At 35.2% G+C, this 16,279-nt stretch overlaps 1 protein-coding gene across 2 annotated transcripts in view; it reads left to right on the top strand.

Moving 5' to 3' along the window:
• Uso1 (USO1 vesicle transport factor) overlaps window positions 1-16,279 on the top strand; it is a 73,711-nt gene that overhangs the window by 452 nt on the left and 56,980 nt on the right. For both annotated transcript variants that reach the window (XM_077803218.1, XM_077803217.1), the window contains exons 2-3: window positions 13,102-13,188; window positions 13,271-13,335. In XM_077803218.1, coding sequence (XP_077659344.1) covers window positions 13,102-13,188; window positions 13,271-13,335 — 152 coding nt within the window. The remainder of the gene's footprint in view (window positions 1-13,101; window positions 13,189-13,270; window positions 13,336-16,279) is intronic.

The following is a 16,279-nucleotide window of genomic DNA, read 5'->3' as shown; positions in this document are numbered from 1 at the left end:
AGCGCAGTCCCACCGCGACGGCTCTGCTGGACTGACAGCAGCCGCATTCCTAGTCTAGCAGGCCTAGCAGCTCTGGTGTGGGGAGTGGTCTGCGGTGGGACAGATCCCTGGCTGAGATGGCACGACCTGTCCCCCACGCCCCTAGGGGCCGTGGGCTCCTCCCCATTTCCCTTTAGCCTTGTATCTCCACTGGCCATAGGAGCCTAAAGTCCTGTTGCCTCACTCGCAGTCTGAAATCTGGGCGTTGGAGAAGACTGGAAAGAGATTTAAAACCCAGCTGTTGGCAAGAGCTTGTGGCTAAGAATAAAATGATATTCATTGGGGCACAAAGCCACCTGCTCCTGTCCCATCAACTGGAAGGACGGTTGTTGATCCCGGTGCTATCTGTTCAGACCCCGCTTTTCAGGCTGACCCAAAAATGTCATTTGACAAATACTTGTTTTAATGTTTATAGAGATCTTTCCCTCCAAAACCACTTTGAGGACAGAATTCATTCCTGTCTTCACGATTTGCAACATCATTTTAAAAAAAGAGTGTTTGCCACCTAAAACAATTATTTAATAGCTACATGGATTTTTAGGCTTGGGATAAACTCGTTTTGAAGTTTCGTGTCTATTGGAAATGGATGTGTATGACTTTTTAAAATTTATATTTGTTTTAATTTGGTAATAATTTAAAATCTACAGAAAAGCTACCAACTGTGACATTTTAAAGGTAAACTTTGGATAGAGTCATGAACACCTTTGTTTCTGGGTTCCTGAAGGGTAATAATAGTAGCTTTCACTTGTCAGTCTCTTAACTTGCCTTAGATACTAAGCTGATCTCTTTATATTCTACATTCTCCTTTAATTCCTAACAATTCTTGATGAGTGGTAATGGTATTCTCACTTCACAAATGAAGAAAATGAGGCTTAAAAAGAGAAGTGAAGTAAACTGACCAAGACTTTAGAGCTAGAATTCAACCAAGGTGTAGATTTCAAAGCCTAAATTTTATTGCTGATGCTCATGTTTCAGTTATTATGTGGGAAATTTATGTAATAAAGTTAACTGCACAAAAACTGAGGTAGACTTTTTTGTTTTTGGAGGGGCAGTGCTGGGGATCAAAACCAAAACCTTAACATGCTAGACAAGGGTTGTACCACTGATCTAGATTAGTTCCAGGTTAGAACTGTTTTTTTGGGGAGGGGGTTGTGTGGGGGGCACACTGGGGACTGAACCCATAGTCTGATTTATAGGAGGCAAACTCTTTACCACTGATCTACATCTCCAGACTCCATATTAGAACTGTTTAAGGCATAAGTAGAAGGCTGGTGACTCTTTGCTTCAGTTGAAATTCAGGACATATCTGTGTCTGACTTCCTCTGTCCCCCTCCACTCCTCTCCTCACAAGCTTCACAAGCTTCACTTGTTCATTCCCACATAAGGCAGTGAGCTACCTTATTAGAAGACTATGTTCTTTAAAGATTACCAAAGTCACAGCCCACTTCTTCAGCTGTTATTTGTTTATTTTGTATGGTGTTCATGTTTGAGACATCAGGTTTTGAAGTGTGGCCTATTAGAGCTTGCTTTGGAGTTAGATGCTGATTTGAATCCTGTCCTTCCACCCTTGATTGAATTGAACAGGAAAGAGGGGGCTAATACCTTCTCTCTTCAGGGTGTAATGAAGACTGAGTGAAATAAAAATTAGAACCTAGCATATGGTAGATGCTTAACAAAGGATAGTGTTTACTATATGTGGGTTAGAGGAAGAATTTTCTTCTTTTTTTAAATATAGTTAGCCTTGTCACTGTGAATTCTGTAGAAATGATGATGTAGAATTTGAGTATAGGATTTTAAAGCTGAAGAAATTTTTACAGATTATGCAGGTTAAGCCTCCTTGTATTATAGACCCAGATCACTAAATACCTTGCCAGTATTGCAGAGTTGGGACACTTTTATCTTGTCATTGAATAGAACAACATATCTTTTACATTATGATTTCAAAATAATGTTTGAATGTCACTTGTGTGTATTGTATATATAAATTGACAGGAAAAAGAAGCTTTGCCTGAGTGTATACACTCAATATGGAATAGTAATTTGTCTTCTGAAGAAAATCAATTTACTCAGGGCTGGGGATGTGGCTCAAGCGGTAGCGCGTTCGCCTGGCATGCGTGCGGCCCGGGTTCGATCCTCAGCACCACATACCAACAAAGATGTTGTGTCCGCCGAGAACTAAATAAATAAATATTAAAAAAAAAAAAGAAAATCAATTTACTCTTGAGTTACAGCATGAATAAAACTTATTTCACTCTCATTCCATCAGGAAATTCAATAATTCAGCTAGACACAATGGTGCACACCTGTAATCTTAGCTATTCAGGAGGCTGAGGCAGGAGCATTGAAAGTTCCAGGACAGCCTCAGCAATTTACCAAGACCTTGTCTCAAAATAGAAAATAAAAAGGACTGTGGATGTAGCTCAGTGTCAACCCCTGCTACTACAAAAGAAAAGTCATAGGTCACTAATTTAGAAGTATTATAGAGCATCAGTGGAGTATATAGTATAATATTAGATGTTTTAATTAATGGTTTAATTTGGACAGGATATTTTACTTACCAAGTTTGGAATCTCTAACTTCTTTATTATCATTTAGTTTCCTCCTTTTTCTACAAAATTAAATCATATTCTTTTCGTTGTGGTTTTCCATATTTCTTGCTTTTTTCATCTTTTTCCAATGGAAGGCCTCTTTGAATTCTACCTATTTTTCAAATCGATCATCAGTGTCTTCCCTAACTTGCACCCCTAACTTCTTTCCCCTTTCAGCTGTTTTTGTATTTTAACTAGATTGTGCTTTGATTATGCTTTGTACTATTTATATATAGATATATAAACATCTGTATATAAATATTTATATCTCTATATATTATTCCTCTATTAAAGTCTCTTTTGATCAAAGGTGTTTTGGATTTTTTGGGTTAGGGGTTTTTTTTGTTTGTTTGGTTGTTTGTTTGCTTGCTTGTTTGTTTTTGTTTTGGTACTGGGGATTTACCACTGAGCATCCCCAGCCACCCCCGCCCTCCCCTTTTTTTTTTTTGAGACTGAGTTTCAGTAAGTTGCTTAGGGCCTCACTAAATTGCTAAGGCTGGTCTCAGACTTGCTATACTTAATGTTTATAAAATTAATGCTTTTATTTGAAAGAAATCAGATCTATAATCATAGCAACTTATAAATATTAGGTACTAAGACTACTTTTTCAGGATATTAGAAAATTTTCAGATTCACTGCTTTCACAGTTTCCTCTGGCTTTTTAAAAAATTTTTTTCTTTCTTTTTTTCTAGTGCTGAGGATTGAGCCCAAGGCTTTGTATATGCTAAGCATTCACTCTACTACTGAGCTACAATTAGAGAATTATATTGTTGATTGTATATTACCAAGCTTTCATACTGTTAAGAATACTCAGAACCAAATAGTAAATATTTATATTTGGATCATAGGATTGTCAGTTAATTCTAATTCATTCACATTAAACTTTTTATATTTTAGAGTCAAATATTTTGTGATTTCTTTTTTAACTAGATGTACAGAAAGACAATGATTTCTGATGATTGAAGCCTTCTTATCCTTGACATACTTTGCAGGGTACAAATTAACACTATTGTGAAATTCCTATGCAGAATTGTTTTTGGTTTTGGGGAGGGGATTAGTTGTAGATGGACACAATACCTTTATTTGTTTGTTTGTTTGTTTGTTTATTTATTTTTATGTGTTGCTAAGAATCAAACCCAGTGCCTCCAGCATGCTAAGCAAGAACTCTACCTATTTGAATTCTACCTATTTTTCTGAGCCACAACCCTAGCCCCCTATAGTTTTGAATGTTTATGTGTACTAAGTTTTGCATTTGCCTTTCAGTTGGTGCATTCTTTTTTTTTTTTTTTTCCCTTCAGATTGGTGAATTTTAATGTGTGTGACTTTGCTAAGCAAGGGTAAAAAAACAATGGAAAACTTTCAACACTACTAGGGAGTATGCAATTATATACAGCTACCACAAAATACATTTTGGCATCAGTAGGCAAAATTAAAATCATGCACACATGTCATATGGCCCAACAACTCCACTTGTAGTTACTCTAAGATAACTCCCACATCTGTAGAGAAGAAAACACATTCAAGAATATTTCTGTAGCATCTTTTATAATTGAAAGGGCTTAGCTTTCCCAACTATCCAACATCAATTGGTGCATTCTTTAAAAGGTAGTTTCTTGAAAATTCCAAAAGAAAACTTGAATACATTTGATGGGTGTTTTCTGTTCTAAAGTTAAATTGTGAGGTATGAAAGTTGCTAACATCCAGAAAAAGTGTACAGAATTACAGTACTAATTTGATGTCTCTTTTAAGGTCAAACTTTGATGATCTGGCTCAGAAAGCAAAAGGGCTAACAATATAGACACAGCTATACTTTTATTTAAAATTAAGGAGTGTGGGCTTAAATTTAGACTGTTTTAGTTTGATCAAGCACAGTATTATTCCATATTTCTATAAATGTGTAATCTGAAATTCCTATTTGGGTTGATGTTTCACATTCCACATTTATAACCAGGTCAATATCATAACTAGAATGAGTTTTCTTTCTTGGCTTGCCTTGCAATTACAATGTCAGAGAAGATCATAGTAATGATTTATGTTAAAAATCACTTTTGTATCCAAGCAAATATGTCTTTTTAAGCAGTGTCTGTTGTATAACACATGGCCTTTTTGAGGGTTAATTGTGTTGATTATTTAGGGTGATTTTAAAATGCTAGAATCATTTAAATTTTAGATGCTTCTAGCATTATGAAGATGTATGCCAAAGAATGTGAGTTGATGTTCTTGAAGAAAGGATTTTGTGGGGCTGGGGATGTGGCTCAAGCGGTAGCCCGCTCGCCTGGCATGCGTGCGGCCCGGGTTCGATCCTCAGCACCACATACCAACAAAGATGTTGTGTCCGCCGAGAACTAAATAAAATAAATATTAAAAATTCTCTCTCTCTCTCTCTCCTCTCTCACTCTCTCTTTAAAAAAAAAAAAAAAAAGAAAAAAAAAAAAGAAAGGATTTTGTCCCCAAAGGAGCATGATGACCCAAAACAACAAAAACCTCTTGTATTTATACAGTGTTTTAAGCAGGCACTGTTATAATTTTAGACATTTTCAAAATGGAGATATAAAATAAGCTGTGTTTGCTGACTGTATTTATCCATATTCTTACTTCCTACCCCCCACTATGTTGCTCAGGCTGGCCTCTAGCTCCTGGGCTCCAGGGATCCTCTTTTGTTAGCCTCTGGAAAAGCTGGGAATGTAGGTGCACACCACTGTGCCAAACCATGCGTCTATTTTGATAAATATACTTAGGGCAGAATTTAGCATATGTATTTATGTAAGGGAAGTCTACTTGGGGTGTGTTTGTATGTGTGTGTATGGTGCTAGACATCTAACCACATGCTGGGCAAGCACTCTACCACAAAGCCATATCCCCAGCCTTGGAATGCTACATTTTCAGAATCCTCCAATATTGAGTTCAAGAAGTATTACCCACAGAATATCTAAAAGATAAAGTAAATCCTGATGCCTAATGATTTGAGAAGTAATTATAATCATTCTTGAATCAGTTTATCTTTTAGGAGAGAATATAAGAATTCTTTGAATACATTTATTGATAGTATAATTTCTCTTTTATGTAGTTGCCCTTTTTTATTTATACTGCTTTGCACTTTTGCACTCTACTTTTTCACTGGTATGGATTTATAGAAAAGTTATGCTTATCATTTTTATTCCTCGGGGAGAAATGCCATGACCATTCTTTGTATAAAGTTATTTTACTTTAATTTGAATTTTTTTGTGTTAGATTTGGTCATGATAACATTTGTAATAGGCTATATAGTATGATAACCTTGTTTAAAAGGATGTCCATTTGAAAAACAGTTCATTTTGAAGAAAACACGGAATAAATGGAGAATAAATGAAGCAGTATGTTACCTTGGTAGACTTATAGATAATTGCAGTGGAAATGGGTTGTGTTGGATTCATTTGATTTGTGTTTGACTTTGTAGCATTCCCACATCTTTTTTTATATCATAATAATTTAGGTCACCTGAAGATAAGATTGCCTTTTGCTTTATTTATGAAGTCTTCTCAGTAACAGAGTCAAATTTAAAACAAAAACTGTCTTTTTTATATTCTAAGCCAGTAATTTTTTCATTGCATTAAACATTATAAATGAATTGTCTGTTGGTCAACATGGTAGTCCTGCAGTAAATAGTCACCCTAGGGAAATTCTGTTCTAGGGAGTTCAAATTATGTTTTAAACTTCATGAATGCAGGTTATTTCATAAAATCAACTTGGTATCATGTGCTAGATAAACATTTGTTGAACAATTGATTGAATGGTTAGAATTTTCATTGTTGTTCCTGTCCAATTTTTTTTCATGTCAGGTAAGTACTACTAAATATTGAAGGAAAAAAAAGAACTTTTACAAGGAATTGTGAGAAAATTCTACAAACTGTGTTATGCCAGTGTCCTTCAAATTTTAAGAGTACCTTCACTGTCCTACTTTCATGTTGTGTTCTTTTTTTTTTTTTTTAACTCTTTACCTCTTGGTAGTTTTTATTTTCATCTCCCATCTTACGTTTTTTCCTATTCTCTCCTATTCCCATTGCTACTGCAGCTTTTTTTTTCTGTCTCACTTGCATATCATTGTGTTTCATTTTGCACTATTAATAAAAATTTTTAATTTTAATTGACAGGTTATTGGATTATAATTCTGGTTATGCCCAATTTACTAATTGTTGGTCGGATTATTTTTATTTTCATGTTTTACTTGATAAGTGGAATTGTGAATCTCAAGTGATAGTTATTAAAAACAAAAAGGAATTTTGATGTACAATCACTTGCATGAACTGCATTCAAATGGTGTATTAAGTATAATATATTACTGATACTAGGTTAAAATTGAGTATTTTTAAAATATTCTAAATTTTGAATATTAAGTAATCTTAGAATTCAATTAGTTTATGCTTCCATTTTGCAGATGGTGATTATATTTAAAATGATCCTTATTATTTATCAATTCTTTATTTGCAAGTCCACCTACTCACTAAACTGTTATCTGTAACCCCAAAATCAATACTGGAAACACTTTTGTGGTTATTTGTGGACATGTGCAGGGAAATGAAAAATTGTGTTAGCAAAGTACAAATCACTAACTGAGGTCAAATAAGGCCACACTGTCCCTTGTTTCAATCCTCATGCTATAAACAAATGTCCTTTCCTGGTCTACGTAGGTTTATGGGTTTTTTACATTTTGTGCTTTTCCTTTCCTTGGGGATTTCTCTATTAAAACTGGCCCCTAAATATTATGGTGAATTCTGTCCTGAATACAAGAAAGCTGTGATATGACTTACCGGGCCATTGGCTGTGAGTGCAGTATTAGTAGACGTCTTTAAAGAGAAGTACACATAAGATGAGGTTTTGTATCAGTTTGTCTCTAACCCTACATTTCCTTTAAGAGCAGTAGTTTAATATCCACTAATTCATTGTTTGTGGTAATTTTATAGAACATAACTGCCCTGAATAATGAAAACTGAGCTGGGGACAGTGGTACTCATGTGTAATCACAGCTACACAGAAGGCTGAATAGGAGGATCACAATTTCAAGGCCAGTCTGGGCATTCTTTAAGACTATTTCAAAATAAAAAGAGTTGGTGATGTACCTCAGTGGTAGAACACCCCAGATTCATTCCTCAATAGTAGAGGAAAATAGCAAGTTAGTTGGTATGTTATAGTGAATATTAGAATTAAAGCAAAATCTAATGAGTTCTGAAAATTTCTTTAAATTTTTCTCTTTTGTTACTGAAATGAATGAAAACATTGTAAATAATTCAAATCAATATATAGTTTTAAATTGCCTTTTTCTTTCTTCCCAACTCATTTCTCATCACCAGGAGTAATCTCTAGCAAAAGTCTCATATATACCCTTATATAGTGTTTGGGGAGTTTTTGTTTGTTTTGTTTTGTTTTTTATCAATATGTGTATTTATGTAAGTAGGTTTCTTTTGAAGAATGAAATAGTTATATTCTGGTATTTGCTTTTTAAAGTAATTTAACAGCAGATATTGGAGATTTTTCAGTTCACTAATCAGTGAATATAGTAGTTTCACCAGAAGGTTTTAAAAAAATATTAATTTCTTTGTTACAAGAAATTAGGCTGAAAGTCTACAGTATCTGTTTATTTTGCTTGAGTTTGTTTCTTCTGTAAAGTGATTTTGTTTGGGTATTGGTTCAACTGCTGTAACAGAAGCTGGAAAACAGGTTTATTTAAGAGAAGTTTATATCTTCTCCAACAAACTCTAAGCTAGTAGCAGTCACTACAGTAGGGTAGTTCTCAGGAGTCCAAGTAGTGCTTTTCATCTTTTTCTGCCATCCCCTAGAATGCTGAACTTTGAAATGTTAAAAATTCTTTATTACCACCAGGTTCAAGTTCAAGGCTGGGAAAAGGAGAAAGAGTAATGAAAAACAAATAGCTTCATTTTAAGAACATGACCTTGAAGTTACAACTTGTTGGCTGGAATATAGTTATTCTTCATGCCAAGAAGCAAGGAAGTCTTAGAAAGTAGTCCAGGTGGACAGCCATGTACCCAGCTAAAGCATAAAAGCTTCTGATAGCTGAAAGGAAGGAGAGATGAACATTGGGGCACCATTATACAGCACTGAGTTGGTTTTTCAAGTAAGGAGTAAGTGAAGAAATGATCATTGATATCTGTAATTTCTACAGAACAGTACAGATTAGCCATACTTGTGCTAAAATTTTGCTTGGTAAATATCCACTGAAAAATACTAATCTGTGCTTGGACTAAAACATGACCAAGTTTATGTAGTGTTTGAACCATATGTAATATATTTTCCTTTTATTTGATTTTCATTGTCTATAAAAAGTATCAACATAATACTTCCTTGTGGAGAGAGATCCCTTATTAATAAACTTCAGCCATCTGGAATATTATTAAGGTATCCAGATATCAAAAACTGTTGGGGACGAGTTTTTTTCATTAGAGTGCTGGGGATCAGACCTACCAGTAAGCCCTGTGCCCTGAGCTACATCCCCTGCCCATTATGCCATTCTTTAAACAGTCTTACTTTTAAATAGAATTGACTTTTTGGGAGGGTACCAAGTATTGAACTCAGGAGCACTCAACCACTGAGCCACATCCCCAGCCATATTTTGTATTTTATTTAAAGACAGGGTCTCATTGAGTTGCTCAGCACCTTGCTGTTGCTTAGGCTGAGGCTGGCTTTGAATTCAAGATCCTCCTGCCTCAACCTCCCGAGCTGCTGGTAGAATTGATCTTTTTTATGCTTCCGTTTGTCAGAATACATACTTAATAAACCTATATGTGGGAGGCTGACATAGCATGTGAGCAGCGTTTGCTTCCCCTCTTGATCCAAGTGGCACTGTCAGTCACCCTGTGGTCTGGTTGCTTAAGTAACCGGGCCCCGATCTTTAGGGTAGAGAAAATACAAATGTGTCTGTGTGCATGGGCTTGCCTTCCTACATCCTCAGGGATTGAGTTACCTTACCTGCCCTTGTGACCCTGGTCCCCTTGACCTTCATTGGATGGAAATTTCTAAAGAATCTGGAGTCCCCCCAGTAAAAGTCCACTCTGAAATGTGCTCGCTCTTGTGAGATTCCTTGCTCTCCCATTTGGGAATCTTGAGGCCAGGGGCAGAGGAGCTGTCACCAGGCTTGATTTAAAGGTAAATTGTATATCTGTGTTAATTTTGATGCCTTAAGAATTTCACTTGAGCAACCTCTAGTTTAGCTATCTGCACAGGTTGTAGATGGCACCTTTAACTTTAACTTGTTATACTTAATTTATTTATATGACTATCTTCTTGAACAAACTCTTCTTGGCCATAGACCATATCTTATTTTGGTTAGCACAAGAACAAATACGTGTATACTCAGTATGTGTTTATTGACTTAGTAAATGGCTATGCATTCTAGTCTAAAAAATTTGGATATTATTGAGGAAATGGAACCAACTAAGAATATTTTATTGTGATGATTTATTATTATCAGTTGCTTATTTCATTTTATCTTGAGCACCAGAATGAAGATAGAATCTTTAAAAAAAATATTCTAGAAATTCAAATGAATCAGAAAACTACTTTAAAGGGGCTGGGGATGTGGCTCAAGTGGTAGCGCGCTTGCCTGGCATGCGCAGGGCGCTGGGTTCGATCCTCAGCACCACATAAAAATAAAATAAAGATGTGTCCACCGAAAACTAAAAAATAAATATTAAAAATCTCTCTCTCTCTCTCTCTCTCTCTCTCCCTCTCTCTCTCCCTCTCTCTCTCTCTCTCTCTCTCTCTCTCTCTCTCTCTCTCTCTCAAAAAAAAAAGAAAGAAAGAAAACCACTTTAAGGCTCTTTTCTGTTCATTAAAGCATCATTAAAGTAATACCTTGGGCTAGGGTTGTAATTCAGGGGCAGAGTGTGTGCTTAGCAGTAGGGAGGCCCTGGGTTTAATCCCCAGTATCAAAAAAAAAAAAAAAAGTAATACCTGTTCACTACCAAAATTATTGATATAATTATGTAGTCTGAATTATTTTTTCTATAGATTCATATAGATTGTTATTGCTATGGTATTAAAAGAAAAGTGATCTCATGCTAAGCATACTATTTACAATTTTTTTTTACTTATATCTTAAACATCTTTTCATGTGAGTATGTATGCATCTGCTTCATGCATTTATCACTTCATAATGTACATGTATCATTTCACTTGTCTGGTGAGTGAATATTAGATTTCCTTTTAACTATTATAAATATTGCTGCAAAGAACATTCTAGGATATAACACTTTATAGTTCTAGGTATGTTTTTAAAGTTCCCAAGATAGAAATACCTGACCAAAGGGTATTTGTACGTGTATGTGTGCATGTTTTATTGGGGAACCCAAGGCCTCATGCATGCTAGGCAAGTACTCTACCACTGAGATAAATCTTCAGTGTTTTTGTTTGTTTCTTTAAGACAGGGTCTTGTTCCATTGCACAGATTGGCCTCAGGCTTACCATTCTTCTACCTCAGCCTCCTAAATGGCTGGGATAACAGGTGTGCACCACTGTGCCCAGCTAATTTATATCTTTGTCTATGCTTGATTCTATTTTTAATTTTTTTAAATTGGAGAATATAGGGCTGGGGATGTGGCTCAAGCGGTAGCACGCTCGCCTGGCATGCGTGCGGCCCGGGTTCGATCCTCAGCACCACATACCAACAAAGATGTTGTGTCTGCCGAGAACTAAAAAAAAAAAAAAATATTAAAAAAAATAAATAAATTGGAGAATATAAGAAAACTTGTCATATATATAAACTTTGTATATTTTTCACAGCCTCAGTAAATCGGTATAATCATCCTGATTAAGAAACTGAATATTACCAATAACTCAGAAGTGTTCTTTGTGCTCCAGTCACTGCCCACTCCCAAGAGTAAATATTGGTATATTTACCAGTATATTCTATTGGTAAATATATTCAATATATTTCTAATAGCATAGATTAGTTCTGCCTGTTTTGTTTTGCTTTTGCTTTTGTTTGTTTGTTTTTACTGTACCAGGGATTGAACCCAGGGGCGCTTAACCACTAAGCCACATCACCAGTCCTTTTACATTTTATTTAGAGACAGGGTCTTGCTAAATTGCTTAGCACCTTGCTAAGTTGCCAAGGCTGGCTTGGAATCCTTCTGCCTCAGCGTCCTGAATTGCTGGGATTAAGGCATATATGCCCAGCCCTGTTTTTATATTTTATAAAATTGACTTTTTATTTTTGTGAGGCTTATAGACAAAAGTATCCTTATTTTAAATCATATTTATCTTTGAGTGACATGCCAAAGTCTTATTTATAGAATCTTTGTTAAGAAGTGTCATTGAGGGCTGGGGATGTGGCTCAAGCGGTAGCGCCCTCGCCTGGCATGCGTGCGACCCGGGTTCGATCCTCAGCACCACATACCAACAAAGATGTTGTGTCCGCCGAGAACTAAAAAATAAACATTAAAAATTCAAAAAAAAAAAAAAAAAGAAGTGTCATTGAAGAATTTAGAGTAACTTATACCAAACGAGCCAAAAAGGATCTACAATAGTAGTTTTTTTTTTTTAATTTTTAATATTTATTTTTTAGTGTTCGGCGGACACAACATCTTTGTTGGTATGTGGTGCTGAGGATCGAACCCGGGCCACACGCATGCCAGGCGAGCGCGCTACCGCTGAGCCACATCTCCAGCTCACACAATAGTAATTTTTAAAACTACATTATTTATCAGATATTTTCCAAATATTTTCACCTACTCTGTGACTTACTATTTTCATTGACTTCATAGTATCTTTTGAATAGCAGAAGTATAAAGTTTTACAAATTGCTTCTTTCCCTCACTATTACATCATGATATTCTTATGACAGTACAGTTAATTCTTTTGAATAGTTGTGTAGCATTCCACCAAAGAATTTATCACAGTTTATTTGGATTTTCTCTTCCTGATACAGTCGTTTCTAGTTTTTTCCTATTGTAAATAATGCACCAAGATTCATTTTAAAATTCAACTTGAATTTTAATTCCCATAAATTACTTTAAAATAGAAACATTTCTTCCTTATAAGTTTTTGAGACACACTTACAACCTTAAATTTTGATATACAGTTTTTCTTTTTCAAATATATAATGGAAATGTTTAGTAAAATTATGATATAAATAATTGCTTTTAATTGCTTCCTTTTTTCTTCCATAACCCTATTGCTTTCTTCTTGATTCAGTCATAGCAGGCATATTTATAAAGCTAATGATTTCTCTTCATTCCTCAACTTGTATGACTTATTTTATTTGACTACTCTCATAGTTTGTTCAATCCCTATAATGAGATTATAATATTATCTAGATAAATATTTAGATTTTTGAAAGACCATATTCACAATATCGCATTAATTAGTTTTTTTTTTTCTTTTCAAAATTGGATGGCATAAATTGGTGAAAGGGGAACTTGGTGGTTTTTTTTTTCTTTAGTTTTTCTTATTATTTTAATGCTATTTTATTTTTTCATGACAGATTCAAAAGCTTTGTGACCGAGTAGCTTCATCTACTTTATTGGATGATCGAAGAAATGCTGTGCGTGCCCTCAAATCATTATCTAAGGTCTGTAATGCTTTGTAGATTATTAAGTTTCTTAAGTTGGATATTTATTACTTTAATAACATTTTTCTTTTTTTATGTATAGAAATACCGCTTGGAAGTGGGTATTCAAGCTATGGAACATCTTATCCACGTTTTACAAACAGATCGGTAAGTCTCTGACTTTCCTTAATTTTTCCTGAAATTTTAATAAATTTGTTTTAGAGTTGGCCTCATTATTCCAAAAGATTGACACATTAAAACTATTAAGATTTTTACCCTTAGTTGTCATTTTATTGGAAACTAGGTACAAGCCACTGAGCTAAGCATTGCGATAGACATAAAAATAAGATGAAGAAACTGCTCAGGGTTTAAATTGGGCAAGTTAATTGTTTTGATATTCCCTAGATGTACTATACCATAATATTATATACATATTACCGCATATCAGTTATCTAGACTTACTGTTTTTTAAGGAAGTAAACTATAGATAAGAGTGAAGTATTAAATTTGATGTGTCTTCAGAGAAAGATCACTCAGCCTAGTTTTAGCTCTTTCAGTTTCTTCTTAAGAGATTTTATCTGCATCTTTAGTTTTAATTACTACATTGATAGCTTTCAAATCTTACCTCTGATCAAATATGTCTTTCAAGCTTTAGTTGGTCATCCCTTCTGTCACACCAATATCACTCAAAGGTACTTCAAATTCAAGATGTTCACAGTTAATTTATCTCTGGTCCTTCTGCTCCTAAACCTTCTTTGCCCACAATTGCCTTTTGTCCTGAGTTCTTCCCAGTCAGTAGTACTTTTCCTTTCAACAAGGGTTTATGCTGAATTTCATCTCTCTCTTTAACCCATTATTAGACCAAAAAACAACTGGAATCAATGATTTTCTATTTCCTTTATTGGCCTTAGTTCTGGCTCTCAGTATTTATTACTTAAACTATTTCCATAGCCTTCTGCTATGTAACAAATAAGTTAAAAATTTGATGCCTCTTTGGGAACAAATTTTTACCACATGCACATGAGATACAGCACTAAACTCTAGTATATATAAAGAATTCAAAAATCTTAACACCAAAAAAAATATGAAAAAAATGTTTAACATCTCTAGCAATTAGAGAAATGCAAATCAAAACTACTCTTAAGATTTCATCTGGTGGGGGCCTGGGCTTGTGGCTCAGTGGTAGAGCACTCACCTCGCACATGTGAGACCCTGAGTTCGATCCTCAGCACCACATAAAAATAAGTAAACAAAATAAAGATATTAAAAAAAAAAGATTTAATCTCCAGTCAGAATGGCAGCTATTAAGAAAACAACAATACGTGTTGGTGAGGATGTGGGGAAAAGGCACACTCATACATTGCTGGTGGGACTGCAAATTGGTGCAGCCAATATGGAAAATAGTATGGAGAATCCTTGGAAAACTGGGAATGGAACCACCATTTGACCCAGCTACCCCACTCCTCAGTCTATACCCAAAGGACTTAAAAACAGCATACTACAGGGACACAGCCACCTCAATGTTTATAGCAGCACAATTCACAATAGCTAAACTATGGAACCAACTAGATGCCCTTCAGTAGATGAATGGATTTAAAAAAATGAGGTATATATACACAATGGAATATTATTCAGTATTAAAAGAGAATAAAGTCATGGCATTTATAGGTAGGAGTTGGAGAAGATAATGCTAAGTGAAGTTAGCCAATCCCAAAAAACCAAATGCCAAAATGTTTTCTCTGATTTAAGGATGCTGATTCATAATGTGGTTGGGGGATGGGGGCATGGGAGGATAAGATAAACTTTAGATAGGGCAAAGGGAAGGGAGGGGACAGGGGGGTAGGAAAGAATATGGAATGAGAGGGACATCATTACCCTAAGTAATGTATGAAGACACAATGGAGTGACTCTACTTTGTGTACAACTAGAGGTATGAAAAATTGTGCTCTATATATGTAATATGAAGTGTAATGCATTCTGCTGTCATATATAGCTAATTACAATTTTAAAAAAAGATTCACCACAGAAGTTTGTTGTCTTCTGCAGGAAAAAAAATTTGGTGGCTCAATAAATATTTATTTCCTCAATTTCTATGGATCAGGAATTGAGAGGCTTAGCACTCAAGGTATCTTAGGAGGTTACAGTAAAGATAACAGCCAGGACTATAGTAATCTGAAAGCTTAATTTGGATTGGTGATCTCATTGCAAGAGGTTCACTCATACTGCTTTTGGCAAGAGGCCTCAGTGAGTTGGGCATGGTGGCACATGCCTATAATTCCAGAGGTTGGGGAGGCTGAGGCAGGAGGATGAAAAGTTTAAGGCCAGCCTCAGCAACATAACAAGGCCCTAAGCAACTTAGTGAAACCCTGTCTTAAAATAAAAAATAAAAATATCCGGGATATAGCTCAGTGGTAAAGAATCCTGGTTCCATCTCCAATACAAATAAATAAATAAATAAATAAATAAATAAAGGGGCCTCAGTGCCTTATTGTGTTGTTCCCTCAATAGGGCTGCTTGAGCATTCTCATGTTATGGCATCTGGCTTCAGAACAAATCATCCTAGAAAGAACAAAGAGAAAGCCAGTATGCCTCAGAAGAGAGCCAATTAATCTTAGAAGTCACCATCAATCTCTCCACATTTTGGTTGTCAGAACTAAGTAAGCGCAGCCTGCGTGTAAGGGGAGGAGAATTAAGTTCCACCTTTTGAAGAGTAGTTGTATCAAGAGTTTTAAACATAACTTAAACTACCACCACCTCCAAACTGTATCTTTGCCTCTGATTTCTTTGTCATCTAACTATGTAATGCATTTTACTACCTCAATGTAATGTGATATTCAAATTTTTGAGGCAAATAATGTAAAGGTCGGTGTATTGCTTTAGCAGTCCAACTATAGACTGTTTTTTTGGTTATAATTCAGTAATGCTCAACTTCTTATTCATACCAGTTAGGATTTTTCTTCTTCCTGTACAGCATAACCCAAATTAACTACTTTTTCAAGGCCAAGTTAGTCTCATACATTTGAATAAACTCACTGGATTTGTCAGAACTGTATTATTAATATAATAGTGGTTAATTATGTTAGGTGGAATAATCCACACCCTCACCCACAAA

This window comes from Urocitellus parryii, chromosome 10 (assembly GCF_045843805.1).
Source record: "Urocitellus parryii isolate mUroPar1 chromosome 10, mUroPar1.hap1, whole genome shotgun sequence".
NCBI lineage: Eukaryota > Metazoa > Chordata > Mammalia > Rodentia > Sciuridae > Urocitellus > Urocitellus parryii.
This window is presented reverse-complemented; position numbering and strand designations above follow the sequence as displayed.